Source organism: Styela clava, chromosome 5 (assembly GCF_964204865.1).
Source record: "Styela clava chromosome 5, kaStyClav1.hap1.2, whole genome shotgun sequence".
Taxonomy (NCBI): Eukaryota; Metazoa; Chordata; class Ascidiacea; order Stolidobranchia; family Styelidae; genus Styela; species Styela clava.
Genome location: NC_135254.1, coordinates 19,351,221 through 19,373,281, shown reverse-complemented (window position 1 = coordinate 19,373,281; position 22,061 = coordinate 19,351,221). Strand labels below are relative to the sequence as shown.

Sequence of the window (22,061 nt, the reverse complement as noted above, 5' to 3'; positions counted from 1 at the left end):
CAAGTTTTTCGTCAAATTAAAAGTACGCAATTTTCTGATCTTTCTCAAAAGAGCCGTAAAAATGAGAAACAAGGTAAATGGAAAAATGTCTGGTCTACTAAACCCTATCTACTACATGGCAAATATTATTTTCAGTCATAATAAAAAAAACTCATTTAAAACAATTTAGATGATTATATGGGTCCCTAACCTTTGAAAGCTTTTATCATCAATTGAACACTATTACAGTATTACAACAGTCACGAATAAAATATAGCAAATAATAGCCTAAATATAAGAAATAAAAGTTGATACCAATCTTGCAATACCTGAATACCAAAATATCTAACACTGCAGCACTGCTGCAATAGAATATCACTATTTTCGAAGAAATGAGTTGCAATGAGAAAAAGATATTACAGTATTATTCGTTGAACAGGTCAATTACTGAGTAAATATTGTGTACATGTGTATAATTGTTTCCTTCCAGAATACCAAATTCCAACAATTCCGTACTTTCTGAATTTACCACTATCGGATTCGGTAACATGTGTCTGTGTGTTATCGGACAGTATCTAGTTGAAAAAAATTATGTGATAGAGTTCTAAATTAATTATAGGATTAAAGCCTTGTCACAGTCCGGCAGTCTGTCTGTCTTTCTGGCCTTGTTCAACTAGATTTATGATTTTTTTCTGTTTGTGCTGTTGAGCCTATGAGCGGGCACACACTATGACTTTTCTCAAGCACTACAAGCAGGTTAATTCTGTAATTTATTGCTAGGCCTATACAGCTATACCAAAAGCTGATACTGCAGTACTGTGATACCGTATACAGATACCGGTACTGGTATATAAACCCCTGAACTAAAAAGTCTGGAAGTAGACAATACAGCAATAAGCTACATGTCAGCATGTTGCAAAATGCTGTAATCAGATACCGGTATTCCAGTTGTGTTTCTTCTCATTCCAGCATTCTGCCATTTCTAAATGTATGTATGTATGTATGTTTATTCGTCCCGTAAAAACAAAAACACAGGAGTTAGTAAATATCAACATTGAAGACGGGATGTATAGTTGTATACACAAGACCATGGCTGGCCTAAAACACATTAAAGTGCGGCATACATCCCCTACGTTGTTAACTTGTTATTAGGTGTTTTCCCAAATATCTACTATCTTGTTTATTTACGACTTTACTTCAATCAGCAAAAAGTCGACAGTGACGTAACAATATAAATCTAAGCGGCCAATCATACATCTATTCATTCAAGCAGATTTCCCAACCTTATTGTGAGATAGGTAATGCCAAAATTTTCCTACGCAAGAACGAGTTCTTCGGTGGAACCAGTGGTGGGATTCGGCCATTGAAGTGGATTCAGCCGGTTCGCACCGGTTCCATAGAACCGCCTCACGGAATTTTATGAGATAGGCGAACCGGTTAGCATTGAGTTTTTAAAAAAAATTCTCATCCAATTCATCAACACAGTATCTTTTGTAGACATACGTGAAACACATAATATATTGAAATTTTAAAAAATTCCACCGTGCTGAAAGTAGCGAATTTCCCCCAATTTATCGAAAAAATCGACGAGATCACCAATTTATCTGAGTTGAAAACAGACTAGGCCACTCACATCACGAACAAATCACGCAATATATAACGTTATATGGAACAATGTAAAACTATGCCATATATCAGGGATGGCGAACCACTGACCCGCGGGTCACAAAGTGACCCACCGCGTTTTATTTGTGACCCGCCCAGCGAAGGCACGAATAAAATAAAATGCTAATATATCAGTGATAAAAATTGATAAAACCGGCCTTAAATTAATCTAACAATAACTAAACTATTATGATGTACCGTCAGTTGGACAGTCAGGGAGGGCTGCGATCGCTCATATTCAAAATGTTGATTTCGGGCCGGTACGGTAATTTTTAAAACCCCTAATCTTGTACGCATGAATGCACCGCTGTGTATCGTTATTCAGCTATTGGGCCTGACATCGTTTATGACATAACAATGCAATTGATCTGCTCATTTCTCGCAACGCCTGTCTTTTTGGAAGTGCATCTGCAGACTGTTTTAGGGGTTATACGAGAACTAGATGCTACTTTGCATTTAATTAGTTTCTCGCCTACAATGCCGTTGTGAAAACAAAATCTTTCAGACTTGAAATAAAAATCTAGAAATCTGATATTACAATGGGGCAGTGTAAAGGTGCCTTAATGTGGTTGGAAGCTGATCCAAAATTTTAACACTATCAAAGCGGAATTACCTCCAAACACTAGAACCGTAAAATAATTTAACGCATCATCCTAAACGTTTTTGGTAATTCATATGCGTTTTTTTCGTACTCTAATATCATAAAACCGAGGGCCATAAAAAGTCCCTGATAGAAGTGCTGCATAAGTAAAGCCCAAAACTACACCAACACCAGCTTATAAGATTCGTTTCAGAAGTTTCTAGTAGATACAAATATTGATTAAATATCTGTGACCCACTCTCTTCTGTTCCGCGATAAAATTATAATTTTTGACCCATTCATTGAAAAAGGTTCGCCATCCCTGCCATATATCTTACTACATTCCGATATATATTTCCTGTCTCAATTTTGCAGGTCCTGTTTCCTGTACGAAAAGCATTTTTGAAGCAGTCTAGTCCAAAAAGGTCACAAAGCAATTAAATAATAGTTTTGGGCGTGTGATATCATAAGCATGCGGATTTTATATAACGCAATGACACGTTGAACTTTTGTTTATGAAAACGTCTACTCCTTTAACCTTGTAAACGAAATATCAATCAATGAATCCAGTTCCAGAGCTATTAAATTAAAAAAGAAGCCATAAGCTGAAAAAAAATAGTTATTATTGTTTGTATGAAGTATTAGAAAATTATAAACTTGAAAGATATTCTAATGATTGGGAGCTGAGCCTGAAGCCACGAAAAATTTCTGTTAACTACAACTGATATGGGTAGCTTGGGTCTAGCTCAGGGGTGGACAAGATTTTTGAACCAGGGGCCAAAATTTTTGTCTACCTAGACTGGCGGGCCATGTAAGTGTGTCGAAAAAGTAACATTATAAGAACAATATTTACCAGTGTTACAAAAATATGCCTCGTGCTAAAGCTAAATTTAACCGCAATTTCAACAAATTCCTTGAGCTATTTTCCAGCTGAAACATCAAAACTCCGATTTCGGTTTGGTTGTGGCAGCACAAGGCGGGCCAGATTGAATTACCCGGATTTGGCCCGAGGGCCATACTTTGCCCATGTCTGGTCTAGCTCCAACAAAGCGAGTTGGCGAGCTTCATTACGAGTTCCAGGGATGTTGTCGGACTTGCCATCAAGTGGTGCCGTCAGCATAAATGTGTGAATCGCAAATTATTATCCGGGAGATTGTGTAGGTATTCGCGTGAAGTAAAAACCGTTTTGTAGTTTCATATTAGTATGCGTTGAATGCTAATAACAACATATTTCATAAGAATCTGTGTTCTGTCTATTTCCATAAAATATCAAAAGATAACTAGTCTGTTCTTGCAATTATTTTTAAATTTTTTTTTGCATGATCTGGAAAAAGATTTTTGACAAACAAAAAAACATACGTTTACAATGACGTTCTCATAAAAAACAGAATCCACTCAGATAATATCAATTAAAATGCAGAAAATGTCTTATGTCAGTTTCTGTTATAAGTTTCACTCTTGTTATAAACAATTTTCTTGTACACTTAGTCGAAATAAAATGATATTATCTCCTGAATTTCAGCGAAAAAAAAAATTAAAGTAAATACTTGTCGGCGTCGCTGGCTCTGTGTTATCACACAAGCGGAATCTGACTATGAAAAGTATGTATTGAAATTGCGCGAGTAGTTAGTAATCGTATATATATAGCAATTGTAATTCACTAAAGTCGGGCTTTACTGATTGTCGATAGTATTTGCGCATCGTACAGCGGACAAACAATCGGGTGGCCATTAAAGACAGTAACAGTACAGAAAATTCACAAAAGTTAGGACATGAGTAAAAATGTTAACAGAAAAATATTTAGAGTTAGATACTGGTTTATTATACACCCTGACGACAATCTGTTATCGTCAATGTGGGGCTGGGCATTTTCGAAAACCTGGTGATTTCAGAATCGAATCGAATCTCGAATACTTAGAAAATATATAATTGTAATCGACTTTTTATTAGTAATAGTCCTTGTAATTAGTCCTGCCAACCAATGGATTACTGAAAACATAGAATACATCACTCAGACAATTTACTGAGCGTTGACACATAATAAGAAACACGTTTTATCAATAACTCACTACAGAAAATAGTCATATGTCACAATTGCGTTGAAAAAATATGGCTTCAATATGAAAATATTTGGGAATTCACCTCGACCATTGGCGGAAAGAAACAAAACAAGATGGTGGCGATTCGAAATTTTGCTCCGAGCCGATTCGAATAATGTACTATTCGATTCGAAATGCCCAGCCCTACGACGGTCAATGTTAAATTCATTCACGTTCCCGATCGTACTACGCTATGCATTTAAGAAATTCATTTGCTAACGTATTCATACGACCATGGGTATATTTATAAGTAATATATATATATATATGAGCCAATGCATTATCATGGAAATCTAATTTGATTAGAGCTAATTCCCACGAGATACCGACCAATTAATATCTTTTAAAAGTGTCCTTTTCGGTGAGTTATGTTGTTTTAGGTAAATTCTATTTGAACACCAGAAAATTATAATTTTTTTGTTTAGTTTTGGCATCAAGTAAATAGCGTCTTAGCATGCATTCTTGCTTGTAGTAATCATTCCAATCCTATTTAACCAGTTATGAATTAATTTATCCAATGCTTGCGGCGACATGCGTAGGATGTTAAATACCAGGCGTTACTCAGAATTATTTTGGAAAGAAATTATTTAGTGTCAAATTTGGGCCTGGGGGTATTACTGTATCAGTTAATTAAAAGTGTTTAAAATTATGTGCTACAGATGGCCTGATTTTATGCGGCTGTTAACAAAAGCTCTAAAAGTTAGCGACATAGGAAAGAATTATCATGAACAAGATAAGAGCATTGTAATTAGGGCTGGGCATTTCGAATCGAATATTCGAATCGAATCGAATAGTAAATTATTCGAATCGGTTCAGACTGGAATTTCGAATCGCCGCCATCTTGTTTTTATCTTTCCGCTAATGGTCGAGGTGAATTCCCCAATTTTTTTTTCATTGGAGTGATATTTTTTCAACGAATTTCTAACATATGACTATTTTCTGTAGTGAGTTATTGATAAAACGTGTTTGTTATTCTGTGTGAACGCTCAGTAATCTATCTGAGTGATTTATTCTATGTCTTCAGTAATTCATTTGTTGAGAGGACCAATTACTATGATAAAGTCGCTTACAATTTTATATTTTCAAGTATTCGAGATTCGATTCGATTCGAAAAAATTATTCGATTCGATTCTGAAATCACAAGGTATTCGAAAATGCCCAGCCCTAATTGTAATGCGTATCGATGCCAAGTTTCGAATTGGCAACCGCGAGATCGTGGCCCTGATGGAGATGTTCTTAGATATAGACCTAGATGGCCTGATTTTAAGCGGCTGTTAACAAAAGTTCTAAAAGGGAACTCAAATAGGAAAGAATTATCATGAACAAGATAAGGGCATTATAATGCGCATCGATGCCAAGTTTGGAATTGGCAACCGCGAGATCGTGTCCCTGATGGAGTTGTCGTTAGATATAGACCCGTGCATTAGATCAGTAAATCTGACAACGAAGGCTATGGTTCTATTCAGGGTTACTGGTCTTTGGTGCTGTTCAAATAATTTTGTTGGTGGTTTGAAATGTTAACGTATTGATTTGGACAGGTGTACTCTGATTGCCAATTTATCCTCCAACGAATGGTATGCCACATATATATTTAAGATGTAGTACTATATCTATAAGACTGTTTATGATGCCAAGTTCAGAAAATCATGCCAAAATACTTTCAGATCTATTACTCCTGGTAAACATTGTATGTCAAGCCAAAATTGAATCGTGTGGCAGAAAAGTCACTTGCTAGAGGGGTGTTTTATGTGTTCGGAAAATATGCTGCAGGAGACTTTACACAATCGGTGCAGAACTTACAATAACGTTTATCAAAAGCGTGACATACGTTCATTTTTCTTGTATTGTTTTGTGATTGAAGAAAGAGCTTTTTACTTTAGAAAATCACCCGAGCCTCTCGAACGGGCAGCGATGTCCATTAAGGGTGTTCACAGAGAATAATTTGATGGAATACAATGATAGGGATTATTTATGAGGGAACAGCAGTAAATTATGTATGACAATTTTTTTCGGTTAGAATTTAAAGTATATATATAATCATACTGTTCACAGGCGCACAATATTTTTGGAGCAATATAGGTTTGTTTATATGGTTATGAAGTAATACAAAAATCTATTCATGCTTAAGGCTTCAATTCCAAGAAATGACGAGAATGGAAAACGATTCTGTGTTGTCCTACAGGACCTCATTATTTATCAATTCATCTCTGGATTTACTCCACGAAGAGCCTTCACTTGCGCTTGCATCGAGAGTGTTGTTTTGGATATTATCCATTACTGGATTATTTGCCAACTTCATCGTAATTTATGTCATTATCAAACACCGGAAAATACTTCTTAAGATTCCTTCTAACAATTTACTGCTCTGTTTAGTTATTACTGACATAGCATGTGTTTGTATATTGATTGCTATTCGATGTGCCAACTTAGCTATGGAACAAGATGATGATGTAACTGCCGTACTTGTGTCCTCAGATTCATTATTTGCATCATGTGAAGTTGTTTTGAGCAATTGGACAGTGACAGCCATTGCAGTTTTTAATTATTTGGGCGTTGCATATCCTATTAAATTTCGTATATTTGCCACAAAGAAAAAAGTCACCACAATTGTGGTGTGTATTTGGTTGCTTGCGACAAGTGTGTCAATTCCAGTCATATTTTTTCCAAAGATAAAAAACTTTGTTATAAATCCTGAACATTTAATAATGGAGGATATTTATATTTATTATTTAATCATTTTGGATGTACTTTCAAATGTACCCCCTGTTCTCGCTATTGTTATATTATATCCCATGATATTGTATAACCTAATAATGAAGCACGAGCAGCACAGTAGAAGTGATTCTTTCCGAAAGAAAATGTATAGTTCTATCAAGTATATTTCATTTACATATGTATTATTTCTCATGTACGCATCTTTTAATCTGGCGATTACTTTGACACTTTTCAGCTTTCTCGCTACTGATCAGTTAAGTGAAATACCCATTCCGGAATCAGCCAAACGATCGTTGAGATTCATGGCATTCATGGAGCCTTCAATCGTTTTTCACACTGTATTAAATCCGTTTCTTCACGCCCTTTTAACTGAGAATTTCAAAAAATATTATGTTCCATCCTGTTGGAAAACTAAAGAAAGTGTATCAATTACTAATACATAGTAATTTAAAATATTTTGCGGATGATGTTGTAACATTATTCAAGTTATCCTATAGCCGAAAGGAGTGCTCTCATTTCTTTACTTGAACTTTATCCTCGCCACTATAACCTGTGTAGGAAGAAGTAAAGATCCGTTTCATAGCTTTTACTATATGCCAAATTAATACATGGAAACGAAATAGTAGACAGTTTTTCATTCGCACGGAGTTTCTAATAAGTGGCCTAAACTACACCTAAAAATGAGAGGAAATATTCAAAATATCATATATTTGTATATATACTGAATATCTATTGTGGCTTGGTGGTATTGATGATTGAATCGGCATTTACTTTTTCGTTATCTTTCATTTAATAAAATCTGTAATTGAGTTCAGAAATTGGCAATTTAATTTCGGTTAGAAAGATAACAATTTTTTGACTCAGGAAATAGACACCGACTCAACCTTAGCTTATTTACAAAATATTTGTATTGTAAAATGAAATGAACTACCGTGAAAGACTCGATTGGTATTGTGTGTCAAACTGACAGTTAACAAACTCCATTTGAAACTCATTAGTACAGTGATCTTACTTTTGTTGCTTTATGATTTAATTTGACTTTCTATTTGTGTCTATCAGGTAAATACCCCAAGTATTTCATTCATATTTCATTTTAAGGTTATCTACGTCTCATCAACATCAATCAAAGCTTTTCTGAATCTACAAATCATTAAATATGCATTTCAAGTAATGCTTTAATTTTTATCAGATTGGGTCTTGTATCTTTTGTGATAGCGGTGAATTTTTTTCTGTCTTTGAAAACCAATGGCAATTACAAAATATTCAAATAATGCTATTAAAAACCAACGCATTATCAGTGGTAATTGCACCGATATTGTTTATACACGACATGTATATACAATCCACTTCTCATATTTTGTAAAAACCGTCAAAAGGGTCAGTTTATGATTAATTAAGACTTCAGAATGTCAAAGTCATTATCAACTCAAAATTGAGTTCGTCTGATAACGAGATGAAAGGTTTCATCTCTGCTTCTAAAAGGTCCTGGACCAGCAGACGCTGGTTTTATGGAAACATGTCGTCGTAGCTGCGAGATCAACGCGACAGATGAAAACAAACAAAAATTTCACTGGGTAAGCAACAGTTGAAGCTTTTGCAAAGCCATGGATATTGACGAGGACATCCGAATTTGAAGAGATCATTGCAAGATTATTTTGAGTTTTAGGCCGATCAATATCAGGATTAAATACATGCTAAAACTCAGGAAGAATGTTAGAGAGTATTTAAGAAAGCATTTACTGGATTATAAATGCTTTATTTGTTTGCCAAATATTCAAGAACTGATATGGTCCAATGAAAACACCCTGTGGTATTATCCAATCTGATATGAATTTTCGTGCTAAGCATTTTTGCTAAGCGTGCCAAAATTATTGAGCCCGCACTACAAGAAAGCCTATGTTAAATAAAGGTGCGGCCCGCGGTTTTACCCAATTGTTTCTTTCTGGCCCTCTTGTATTTAGGGTTGACCCCTGGTCTAAGCTAACGCATTGGTTCCCAAACTTTTTAGTTTTATTATTTTTTTATTTCCAGTAAATTTTATTGTGTTTGAAATTGGAAACGGAAATTCAGATCAAAACAGTCTTTGCTCGCGATTATGCCATTGATTAAAATTGCCGATTTTTTCAGCAATGATGAATTTTCTGTCACTCAAAATCATCCATATTAATTTAAGTATTTTCAACGTAACTCGCCATTGCGCCTACTTACAATAAAATAAATATATTATTTCTCTAAAATACTGCAATCTGCGTACATTAAAATAGATGGTATACTGCCCGATTATGATAGAAATTAACTCACATTTTTGCGATCTTGGTAACTGTTTAAATTTTAGTCGCTCAAGATTATTTTCAAGATATCACCGTTAGCAAAATCCCAAGTCGACTATAAATTTTTTCTTTTTTACATCGATTAGTTTTATATTATCATCTGATGAAAATTATTCCTTGCATAAATTACGCTTTATCTCAGTTTAATTGACGTTTTCGTCGATTTTTTCGATAAATTGGGAGAGGATCCTCTATTTCCGCATGGCGGAATTGTTTAAAATTTTAATATGTGTTTTATAGATGTCCAGCAAAGATACTGTGTTGGTGAATGAGATGAGAAAAAATATTATTTCCTACATAAATTACGCTTTATCTCAGTTAAATTGACGTTTCCGTCGATTTTTTTCGATAAATTGAGAGAAAATTTCCTACTTTCCGTACAGTGGAATTTTTTCAAATATAAATATGTGTTTTATATATGTTCACCAAAGATACTGTGTTGATGAATTGGATTAGCATAAATTACGGTTTAACTCAGTTAAATTGATGATTTCAATAATTTTTTCTATAAATTAGGGAGAAATTCCTTACTTTCCGCACTGTGGAAATTTTTTAAAATTTTGATATATGGGTTTTATAAATATGTCTAACAAAAATACTGTTGTGATGAATTGGATGAGAAAAAATTATTTCTTTCATAAATTACACCTTAACTGAGTTAAACATATATACTTCTCGGTCAAAGCTCATTCGACAATATCCAAATATCGATGCCAAATATAATAGGATGAATCAGTCACCAATGAATGTTGAAAAACGTCTCAAAAAAGTGGAATTAGAAAAAAAATCTCCATAAAACTAATCAAATGTATATAATATATGTAATACATGTAATATATTTGAAAATAGCGTCAATGATTTCAAGAATTATAATGAAAGGAATTTTATATTTGACCGGTCATTTGTATTCGTGAATATTTAGGATACCAATACACGTGTATTCGGAAACCGGTGTACGTGTAGGGAATATTAGTTATATGGGCAACATTTTTAACAGTGAATGAATAAGTATTGCTTCTGAAAATGGCAGTGGTCGTTTCTATCTTTTACATAAACGTAAGTTCCTGTGTGCTATGATCCACTTCGTCGATCGTTATATCTAATTATTCTGTGTGTGCAGTGTTATTACATATCGATCTTGATCGGTAAGTATGTTGATAGGTATTTGTCTGTTTGTTTGTTTGTTTGTTAGACACTTTCGTATGTTACGCGATATCTCACGAAAGCGAGGTTGAATCTGCTCCAAATTTTGCATGTGCATTCATCATATCTCGGACCAGCCTATTGATTTTGAATGAATTATGTCGTATAATTGGCGGGTTATTAATTAATTAGTGATGGGACACGCGGTGTCGCTATTGAGCCACGGCGAAGGATACACGCCACCAGATCGATAATTCGGCGGTCTCTGATCGCTATCTCGTTGTAAGATCAAGAACTAGACAGCATATCATCAGAAACACCAACCACTGTATCGCCAGCAATCAAACAGCAACAAGAAATACATTTTTCTAAATCGGTCACCCTACACTTCCACACAGGTCGTATATAGCGTAATGCAATTATATTTGATATGCAGTTTTATTTCGCCGTCTAATCAGATGCATTAAGATTTTTAAAGTATGGCGAAACATATCCAGTTATGAATACTTATTCAAAATTAGTCCAGCAGTGCCAAAATAGTTATATTTCCTACCCTTAATCATATTCCCAAATATCATAATGCTCAAAGCAAGTACAGCGATTTCATTGTAGGCTTATCTCATTATATACCTAATGTTACGTCTATTTCATGGGTGATTTATTTATTTTCTGACTATGTTTGCAAACATGCCTAAATTGTCGGATTCTATTTGTACAGGTATATTTATACAATAGGCAGACACCATTACTAGGTAGAAATCATTTATTCAAGTATGTTTCATAACCATAGATGCAGGAGTGTAGCATGTATAAACGCGCGTGGCTTTGCTTAAGTGGAGAGGTCGGACTTTATTTGTACTGGTATATTTTTACAATAGGCCGACACCATTACTTGGTAGAAATCATTTATTCAGGTATGTTCTACAACCATAGCTGCAGGAGTGTAGCATGTATAAAGTGCTTGGCTTCGCTTAAGTTGAGGGGAGTGAAGATAAATTTGTCGGCGAGAATCTTCCTGTGTAAAGATTATGATTTTACGATTCAGAGTTCAGTTTATCAAAGTAATTTTACTGCACACAGGCAAAGTTTGATATATTTCCAAATGTCATGAATCAATACTGATAAGAGATATCAATGCTCACCATAGCAAAAAGGCTTCAGTACTTTAGAACTTTTTTTTAATATGAGATAAATGAATCAAGTCTGACACGTCGCTTGTGTTCGTTCTTACAGTTCCGACAGGATTCACTGGTTTGGTAAACATTGAATAATATTTTTATGATGCGATCCATGTATCGGAAGGCACGTAAACACTTGTAACGGTGACCGCAACTTAGTCCAATTGGTGGTAAGCAACTCGACTTGTAGGCTTACTGCAGTACACACGTGATAACATTACTTCGGGACTTATCAAAAACGCTCGGCATAGTACTCACATGCTGGCTAAATATTTTATATATTTTGATGCGCCGAGCGGCCTGATATGTATACAGTATACTCTATTTGTTGACTGCCAAAAGGCCTCCCCATATGCTTTCCGTCTTTAAAGATCAACAAATATCTTTCTATCAGCAAATTTGCTTGCAATTTTCATGTCAATAACACAAGTCATTTCGGAACCTTCAAAGAAAAAACGACGCGACAATCAATTAACGGCCCTGTACTTCCGATTCAGTGACGACATAAGATGGAAACCTCTGAAAATGAAAATTGGTTTTTAAGGTTTATCAAAGTGTCTAAACAGCTTTATCATTTTGGTTAAACTTTATTATTACTAACACAACCTTTCGTCCTTCAAGAATTTCCCCAGTCAATTGCCCGAAAACTGCCCGATGTATATATAATTGATATTTCATTGACAGTTCGATCGCCAATTCCTTCTACATCAATATTGCCCCAAAGTGTCAAACTTTTGTGATGTAGTTTCAGAATTTCTGTTTCTTGGATATGGCTGGTGTACATTCAATAAATGCCGTTTTTTATGCTCTCAACTGAACTTGTTTTTTAGTTTTAGTTCAAAGGAATAAAAAATATATAAAACCAATATTCTGAAAACGAGCACGGATCTGTCAGATTTTACATGATGCCAATTCATGTCAAATTTCATTGAAAACCTGGAAGAGAATAAAAAACAAACAGATATTTATCAGGAAAAAAAAACATGACTTCATTCGTCGGCATTTCTTGTGCTCTCCTCTCAGCTTTGTTATATGCTACCATGTTAATATTTGTGGAGATGATTGATTTGCACCCAGTCCAAATTAACCTTACTCGCTGCGTAGTGCAGTTTTTGACAATTTTACCATTCATCCAGTATAAACATGATGAAATTGATATAACAGGACCGACTGGACTAAAAAGCTTACTGGTGGTTAGAGCATTCATAGGTTCATCAGGAATGATGTTCTTATATTTAGCAGTAGATAAGCTTTCCGCAGGAAACGCAATCACTATTTCGTACCTTCGCATAGTTATGGTGCCATTTCTGTCAAGAATATGGTTAAAGGAGAGTTTATCTGTTTATGAAATTATTTTTGCGTTTGTTGCTCTCACGGGTGTTATCTTCATTGTAAGACCACCATTTTTGTTTTCTGTGAGCTACGAGGATGAAACAAATTTGTCTGGAGTCATTTTTGCACTGTTGTCCGCGTTATGCATGGCTGTGGCAACCATCGCAATTCGAAAACTCGGACGAGAAACTCACCCGGCTCTTCACATCATATATTACAGCTTTAGCGGTGCAGTCACGTGTCTGGTAATTTTGACTGCAGGTGGAGAATTTAAATACCCGTGTTGGAACGATTTACCCATGCTGTTTTCGTTTGGAATAATTGCAAATTTGGGACAGTTTCTTATCACTATTGCCTTGCAAAGAGAGCGAGCAGGAATCGTTGTCGTCCTTCGATCAATACAGATTGTTTTCGTCTACATTATGCAGGTAGGATATGAGATTATACTATGTAATCACGACATGAGCAAACCAGTCCTATTAGCAAGTAGCTTGCTCCTTTAATGTTGGAGATAAAGACATAGGAAGTTGAATTTCAAACAGAACTGTTCGTAAGACTTTCATACACCCATAAAACTTCAACATGCATAAAAATCTGAAATTCGAATTTTTTTACAGGTTACACTTCTTGGTGATGTCCCTTCATATTTAAGTTTGATTGGCGCTTCTCTCATCTTCTCTACTAGCATCGCCATAGGCGTCAGAAAAGTAATGGATGGAAGAAAACGAGTTACGAAAACATAAATAAATTGAGTTCTGCATATGTCAAGAATCTCCAAGTGGTCGTCTCTAAAGAATAAAGACTTTGTAAAAGCCCTTATTACTGTTTTTCTGATTATTATGATATGCAATCGTATCTAAAAATTATATATTGTGTATACAAACATGGAAAACAAAATTATCAAAAATTTCAATTCCCATTTTAGTATAGTCGAAAATTATTAAAAATAATGGTAAAACCTCCCGATATATTTACGATAAGCTTCGTGCTGTTGAAATTTCGCCACCCACCGAAAAAGAAACCTGGTCAACCGGATTGTGCGAGAACTTTGAAAATTAGCTGCTACTATATGAAAATGTTTTTTATGGTTCAATAGAGTCACGGCTCCGCTCTTTTCGTGTGAAATTTGCTTTGATAGCAATACCGACAAATAGCCTATTATGTAAAATAAATAAGACACCAAAGTGTACATTTTATGATATGTATGTCAAAACTGTATTAGCCTACATTTATTTTACCACTGTGAATTTGTGCAACAATTTTTGAAAATAGTTATTGCATGGCTAACTGTAGGATATGGATTAAACCTCAATTTAACAAGTAGAGATGTTTTATAAGGGTTTTCCATAGCAGGGTATCAACTGTGTTTTATTATGTGGAATATATTCCATTTACAAATATAAACTTCGCAAAGAGAGATTCTAATTTTCTAGTTTGTAAAAAATGTCATTAATTGTGAAAAAATTATCGTTTTTATTAATAAAGAAGAAAAAAAAAATGATAGTGATATTTTATGCAGAAAATGGTAATAAAATATAGAATGGGTCATAGAAAGAAATTTAGACAGAAATCTCCGATTAACCAGAATAACAGAAGGGTGTAAGAAAAGGATGAAAGAAATTCGAGTCATAAATCAAGTAAAGTGGTAGCAGATTTGATAAAACAGCGTGAATAAATATGAGTTACATTTTAACATGTGTAACTTGCGCTGAACTAAAGGTTTTTAGAAAATCAAACAAGACTTGTTTTATATTTGAAATGCATCAATGCGGCATATTTAGAGAAAGTATGTTTCAAACTTGCCGGAAGCAACGACGTAAAATAGCATATTTCACTCAAGAATAGTTTTTGTTTATTCAGTATATTATGTTCCCCAGATTGGAATTTAATTTAATTTTGATGTTTTTTGCAACATTAAACAACCAATAAACAACAACACTAAATTCCTGTTCTGTGAAAATAATCGAGAAAGTATGTTTCAAACTGACCGTAAACAACGACCGAAAATTGCATATTTCACACACAAAATTGTTTGTTTGTTTAATTATTACATGTTCCCCAACTTGATATTTGTTTAAATTCATATTTTTAACATAAAAAACTAGCGTCCCGCTGTACATAAATAATTGAAAAATTTTCTTGAAATGGCGTAAACAACGACCAAAATACTCATATTGTACCCCAAAAAAGATTTTTGTTTGATTATTATATGTTCTTCTAAAATTGAATTTTTTTCAATTTTATTATTTTTAGCATTTCTTATACTAGAGTCCCGATCTAGAAAAAGAATAAAATTAGTTTTGCATAAACTTGTCGTAAACAACAAGCGAAATCGCTTATTTCCCCCAAAAAACTTCTCCTTGCTCATAGGGCGTATAGCCTGTAGCCTAATGCAACACAATGATTTGCATTCTTGTTTTGCCATCTAATCAGATGCATGAAGACTTTTAAAGCATGGTGAAACATATCCAGTTATAAATACTTATTCAAAATTAATCCAATGTACTCAATACGAGTATAGCAATTTCCTTGTATCTCATTATCCGATACATATTGAAAAGCAGGTTTATTTATTTTTTGTCTATGTTTGCAAACATGCCTAAAATGTCGGATTTAATTTGTACATTAATATTTGTACAATAGGCCTACACGATTACTAGGTAGAAAACAGTGATTCAGGTATGCTCTACAACCATAGCTGCAGGAGTGTAGCATGCATAAACGCGATTAGAATTGCTTAAGTTGAGAGGTAAAGATAAATTTGCCAGAGAATCTTTGTGTCTAAGGTTTATGATTTTTCGATTCAGAGTTCATTTCAACTGGGGAAACACTTGGAGAACAAAAGATAGTGTTAGTAATAATAAAGTCAAACCAGAAGGACAAAGTTATTTAGACTGCTTGACAAACCTATTTTACTGGGTTCCATGTCGCCACTGAATCGGTAGTACGGTAGTCCCATTTATATTTTGATGCGTACAGCCGCCCGATATATTATGTATACAGTATACTCTAACTGTTGACTGCCAAAATGCCTTCCCATATGCTTTCCGCAATCAGAGATGAACAAATATCTTTCTATCAGCAAATTATATTGCAATATTTATGTCAATAATACAAGTCCCTTCGGAACCTTTAGAAAAAAAAAAAAAACGTAGCACCAATCAATGAACAATCTTGTACTTCGGATTCAGTGACGACATAAGATGGAAAATAAAAATAGGTTTGTCAAGGTTTATCAAAGTGTCAAAACAGCTTTGTCGTTTTGGTTTACCAATATTATTACTAACACAACCTTTTGTCCTTCAATTGTTTACCCAGTGAATTGGCCGATGTATAACTAATATTTCATCGACAGTTCGATCGCAAATTACTCCTACATCAATATTGCCCTAAAGTGTCAAACGCTCTGGGATATGCGTGGTGTATATTAGATAAATGCCGTTCTTTATGCTCTCAACTGTCCTTGTTTTTTTTTTATTTTTAGTTCACAGTAATAAAAAATATATAAAACCATTATCTTGAAAAATAAAAAGAGCACGGATCTGTCTGATTTTACGTGACGCAAATCCACGTCAAAATTGAAAACCTGAGAGAGAACTATAAATAAACACATATTTATCAAGGAAAAAAACATGACTTCATTCGTCGGCATTTTTTGTGCTCTCCTCTCAGCTTTGTTATATGCTACCATGTTAATATTTGTGAAGATGATTGATTTGCATCCAGTCCAAATAAGTCTTACTCGCTGCGTAGTGCAGTTTTTGACAATTTTACCATTCGTGCAGTATAAGCATGATGAAATTGATATAACAGGACCGACTGGACTAAAAAGCCTACTGTGGATTAGAGGATGACTAGGTTCATCGGGAATGATGTTTTTATATTTAGCAGCAGATAAGCTTACCGCAGGAAACGCAATCACTATTTCGTACCTTGGCATGGTTATGGTGCCATTTCTGTCAAGAACTCTGTTAAAGGAGAATTTATCTATCTACGAAATTATCTTTTCGTTTGTTGCTCTCACGGGCGTTGTTTTCATTGTAAGACCATCATTTTTGTTTACTGTGAGCTACGAGACTGAAACAAATTTGTCTGGAGTTATTTTTGCACTGTTGTCCGCGCTATGCATGGCTTTGTCAATCATAGCTGTTCGCAAACTCGGACGAGAAACACATCCGGCTCTTCACATCACATATTACAGCTTTAGCGGTGGACTCGTGTGCCTCGTAATCTTGGCTGCAGGTGGAGAATTCAATTACCCGTGCTGGAATGATTTACCCCTGTTGTTTTCTTTTGGAATAATTGCAAATTTAGGACAGTTTCTTGTCACAATCGCCTTGCAAAGAGAGCGAGCAGGAATTATTGTCGTTCTTCGATCAATCCAGATTGTTTTTGTCTACATTATGCAGGTAAGATATGAGATTATACAATGTAAATCACGACATGATAAAACCAGTTTTAGCTGTAGGTCAGGGGTGTGCAACCTTTATTACAGGAGGGCCAAATGGGTGAAACGCGGGCCTCACCTTTATTTAACATAGGCTTTCTAGTAGTTGCAGGCAGACATTCTTGGTTATTGATCTTGTGACATGCGCTGTTTTCTTCGCATGAGCTTGGTGTTAGGGCATTGTAATATCATAGGCATAGATAAGAATTTGGACCAGATTAAATCGAATTAAAAACTCGTTTCGCGTGCCGCATACCATTCAAATTTGGCACTTCTCCGCAGGCTGCACAATTTTTTCTCGTGCGCCGCATTTGGCCCGCGGGCCGCAGTTTGCACACCCCTGCTGTGTAGATGAAGATATAGGATGCTGAATTTTAAACAGAACTGTCTGCGAAACAATTTCTATTTACAATTTTGTCTTACCACCATACCCCTATAAAACAGCAACATGTATATACAACAAATCTGAAATTTTGAAAATTTTGACAGGTTACATTTCTTGGTGATGTCCCTTCATATTTAAGTTTGATTGGCGCTTCTCTCATCTTCTCGACCGGCATCGCCATAGGGGTCAGAAAAGTAATGGATGGAAGAAAACAACTTTCGAAAACATAAAATTGAGTTCTGGATATGTCAAGTATCTCCAAGTGGTAGTCTAGAAATAAAATACTGCGTAAAAATTTCTGATACAATATACAACGTAAAAATATACAACGTGGGTTGATTGTTATCGTTATAAAAAATACGATTTCTTCGAGAATAATAGACCAATCGATGGAAGAACTTAGTATAGAAATGGTCCTTAGAAGGCCATTACTTATATATACAGTATATATTTAAATTCGCGGCACGAGCCATTTTAACTTACCGGTTGGGCAAAAAGCAGGGTAACAGTTATTATATGATATCCTACTTGTGGCCCACTCTAACAAAAAACTTACTTATGTCGGTTGCTCAACACTCACGCATTTTAGTGATCGATATCCGGCGCTTGTAAAAAGCGGTGTTTCAAAAATGTTGTGTCCCACTTGTCAAGGAACAAGTGTCACACGACATTTTTTAGACACACCAGATTCTGTAGTGATTCATTACGCACAAAATCAAGAAATTTTAAAATGAATACATGTACTTATGAACATGGTAGCCTACTTTTCCTGGGCAGTTTTCGTGCCTAATGCAATACAGTTTTACAGCTAAACTGACGCCTGATTATTACCTAATAAAGATATTCCAAATAGAAACAACCATTGAACAATGTCGTTCAATGATCAATCGGTTATTTTTTGACTCAGGCATCGCTTATGCAGTTAGATGAGTTAGTTCCAGAAAGTAATGTACCGATCGATTATTTTAAACCAGGCGTCAGTAATTAGCGGGCCAGTTCGAAACTAAATTTATTTGCGCACCGCCCTTCAAACACACTTCGTTTACAACTTGAATGTGCAACTCAACTGTATAACGCAAGTGAATTTTAATGTTCGATATTGATTAACGATAAATTTCCATTTGACCATTTTGCGTAAACCTGTATCATTTCATTATACCGTGTTCAAATTTAAGATAAGCAAATATCCTGGCCATACTGCCTCTAACGGTATGATGTTTCACTGCTTCCCGATGGTTGCCGAGTGCCGACCACTGTTTCAAACTACGTAAAACGCTTGAAATATATTTTAACTAGATTTTTATATTATTGGACATTGGTAAGTGGACCTTGGGATCGTTTTAATACCAATGTTCTTTTTATGTTCTTCTTCTTGTTCTTTGTCACAGAAAAAGCCGCTTTTCCCTTTGATTACTGGACCAATTGCTTTAGAATTTTCAGTGCTTGAAGATTAAATTCTTCGCCAGAAGGCTATTATTTTTATTTATTTCATGGGATACATTTTTGTGTGTGCTATGACGTCATCAAAATTTGCCACTATGTGGCGGTACGTGTCCATATATTTGCACATAGCTCTCTTGTTATTGTTGTGATCTTGAAAGATTATGAAATTGAAATTTGATGAATTACACCAGTATCCCTAAATATCGACTGAGACAATGAAAGACTATTATTGAAAATATTTGATCTGGGCAAATTTCAAATCGGTCGATAACAAAAATCTCTGATTCTATTGATAGAAATGTGTTTGAGAGAATAGGTTTTCTCTTATGCACGCAGAATCGGTATGTAACAAGATCGCCAAAGATTGGTAACCGCCGATTTTCTGTATTTTCCAATCATAAATATACAAATGGGCAAAGACAAAATATTTCATCTATATTGCGTTGACGAATAGGTTCCATTTGTATTGTTTACGAAGATAAAATTACATCATCTTATCAACGCCAATCAGCCAGGTATTGAATTAATTTGATACGACGAAAGCAAATCAACGAAATCAAATCTACGATTACTCGTCTATTTCGATCCACATGGCGTGGTCTTTGTAACCATTTCCTGTGATTGTTATGCCAAATCCAGAATCAAAGGTGAATAAAGCGTGCATCTAAAGTCAAAGCATGATTTTTAATAAAATTAAATGCTGACGAAAATTGCCGCGCATGCATCATTTCTCTGGATAAACATTTTTTGGGTTGAAACGGAAACACTTCAATAATAACGATATAATGGAAATAAGTGGGACATGTGTGGTGAGTGGGACACGTGAGTCAAGTAGGAAACGACATTTTGAGACACCCTGTAAAAAGTTGTTTGCACAAAAAAAACATTACACGTTTCAGATTAGTGATTCCCGACCGTTTTTGAAATCGCGGAACGCTATTTACTTTTATAATTTTTTGCGGAACATTACAGGAAAATTTCAAATTTTTTGGAAATAATCGATCTAATTAACGAATAATCATTTTATTTTTGTATCAGTGTAGGAATAGCAAAGAAATGGAAAAAGACCTAGCAAATACAAGGATGCAGAGATTACAAATAGAGCTTTTTCAAACTCAAACGCTGAACTAGACGTCGAAATATCAAAGAGAATTATCTAAGACGTGCTGTATATATAAAGCTAGAAATAGTTGTGACATTTCAATATATTATCTTGGCTCGCTTCGATGATTAAATTTTTTTTATTCTGTCAGAGTGTCAAACTCATCTTAAAACCAAATGATTGATCGTTGATTCTGAATTCCTATATTTTATATCATACAATTTTCAACCAGGAAACAAAAATTTGACGCGGAACACCTGAAGGTTTTTCACGGAATACCAATGTTCCGCGGAAAATCACTGGATGAGGGGTTATCTTTTGCCCGGCGTATATTTGAAGAATATTTATTTCGTCGATGGTATACTGTATTTATGATTAGGACGAATTTTCTTATGGTTCGTGTTTAGTACCTTAATATGAGCAAACTGCGCATAAGTGGAGTGTTGGATTTAAAATTTCGTTACAGTGTTTTTAAAACACACTCCGTAGTTGAACTCTGTTTAAAAACATTTGAGAACTATTGAGGCTACAAACCTCGTGAGCTAAGTTTAAAGAGTCATTGAGGTATCCCATTTTTCGTTTGCTAGAGAATTCAAATAGCCAGCATCGTTGACGTCGTATTTATTTATTGGCAGTTTGGTGTTAGATACTTCGTTTTTTTTTACAAAATTAGCTAACTCACTCGCAGATTTACCTGTAATTTTATGGCTGACTTGATTAGGTTTAAAATCTTGTTGGTCGATTACAACATATTTATCCCCATAAAAAAAAAATTTTCCGTTTGAAATCTATGGTATCAACATGTGCCCGATCGACCTTTTTTTCGAAAATCTTATGCTTAATCCTATAATGCCAGCAAGCATGTTAGATTCTGTTTTGATAAGTAATCTTACGATCTCCCGGTTTCAAGTTTGATTTACCTATTTGTGCCTTTAGTGGGTGGATAAGGATTCTCATCTGGTCGCTGGGCGGAAGAATTGTGTTTTGGCGGTCCATCATCGTTCATGAATTTGGTGCTGTTGTCATTGGATTTCTTGTTTGGGTAACTACAATTTCTTTTAGAGTAATCTAAACTACCCGTATTCGACTTTTCCTCAGTCATGGCCGATAACATTTGTTTATTTGCACGTAGTCCTAACATCTCTGAAGCAATCTTGTCTTGGCCGATTTTTTTTAATAGCAAGGGTTTTCCGAAGAATTTCTCAGATGAGTATATATCATCAAGAGCATCATCCAAGCTATATAAAAGTGGTTCTTAAACTTCTTTGAGCGCGACCCAAATCAGAAATTTTGTGAATACTCGCGACCCAATCCTCAACATCACAAAAAATGTATTTTTAATGCTAGTACTTTTTGAATCAAATACAGACAATAATTTTTATTAGAAACTGTCCACTGACTCAGTTTGATTGATGAAACTGAAATTACTTTTTTATTATATCTTCAATACACGGCTATATTTTATTAAGGCAATGCGCAAGTTGTCACTCCAATCGAGGCGATTGCGAGCCTTGGTTTTAATGACCATCAGTGCCAAAAATCCTTGTAAATCCAAAAATAGGTACGTAGTCTCGACTCTCGAATGGTAGCAGAAAGTTGTTGCGTCATTTCTAATTATTGGCTTCGGTTCCAATTACAGTAATTATATCGCTGTCCGACGCAA

At 34.9% G+C, this 22,061-nt stretch overlaps 2 protein-coding genes across 2 annotated transcripts; both read left to right on the top strand.

Moving 5' to 3' along the window:
• The first annotated feature begins 7,760 nt into the window (after nucleotides 1–7,760).
• Nucleotides 7,761–14,511, top strand: LOC144422954 (solute carrier family 35 member G1-like). Its single transcript, XM_078113020.1, has 2 exons — nucleotides 7,761–13,449; nucleotides 13,639–14,511. Exons 1-2 carry the CDS (start codon nucleotides 12,673–12,675, stop codon nucleotides 13,762–13,764), a joined length of 903 nt encoding a protein of 300 aa, XP_077969146.1. The 5' UTR covers nucleotides 7,761–12,672; the 3' UTR covers nucleotides 13,765–14,511.
• A 2,051-nt stretch (nucleotides 14,512–16,562) lies between these two features.
• LOC144422672 (solute carrier family 35 member G1-like) lies at nucleotides 16,563–18,170 on the top strand. The gene is made up of 2 exons (XM_078112355.1): nucleotides 16,563–17,430; nucleotides 17,958–18,170. The coding sequence occupies exons 1-2, from the start codon at nucleotides 16,891–16,893 to the stop codon at nucleotides 18,081–18,083; spliced, it is 666 nt and encodes a 221-aa protein (XP_077968481.1). The 5' UTR covers nucleotides 16,563–16,890; the 3' UTR covers nucleotides 18,084–18,170.
• Nucleotides 18,171–22,061: the final 3,891 nt, after the last annotated feature.

Bases quoted from the DNA above. Each gene is read 5' to 3' on its own strand.
- LOC144422954 (XM_078113020.1), top strand. From the start codon at position 12,673: ATGACTTCATTCGTCGGCATTTCTTGTGCTCTCCTCTCAGCTTTGTTA. The intron at 13,450-13,638 runs GTAGGATATGAG...ATTTTTTTACAG, and splicing joins TTTTCGTCTACATTATGCAG to GTTACACTTCTTGGTGATGT.
- LOC144422672 (XM_078112355.1), top strand. From the start codon at position 16,891: ATGATGTTTTTATATTTAGCAGCAGATAAGCTTACCGCAGGAAACGCA. The intron at 17,431-17,957 runs GTAAGATATGAG...AAATTTTGACAG, and splicing joins TTTTTGTCTACATTATGCAG to GTTACATTTCTTGGTGATGT.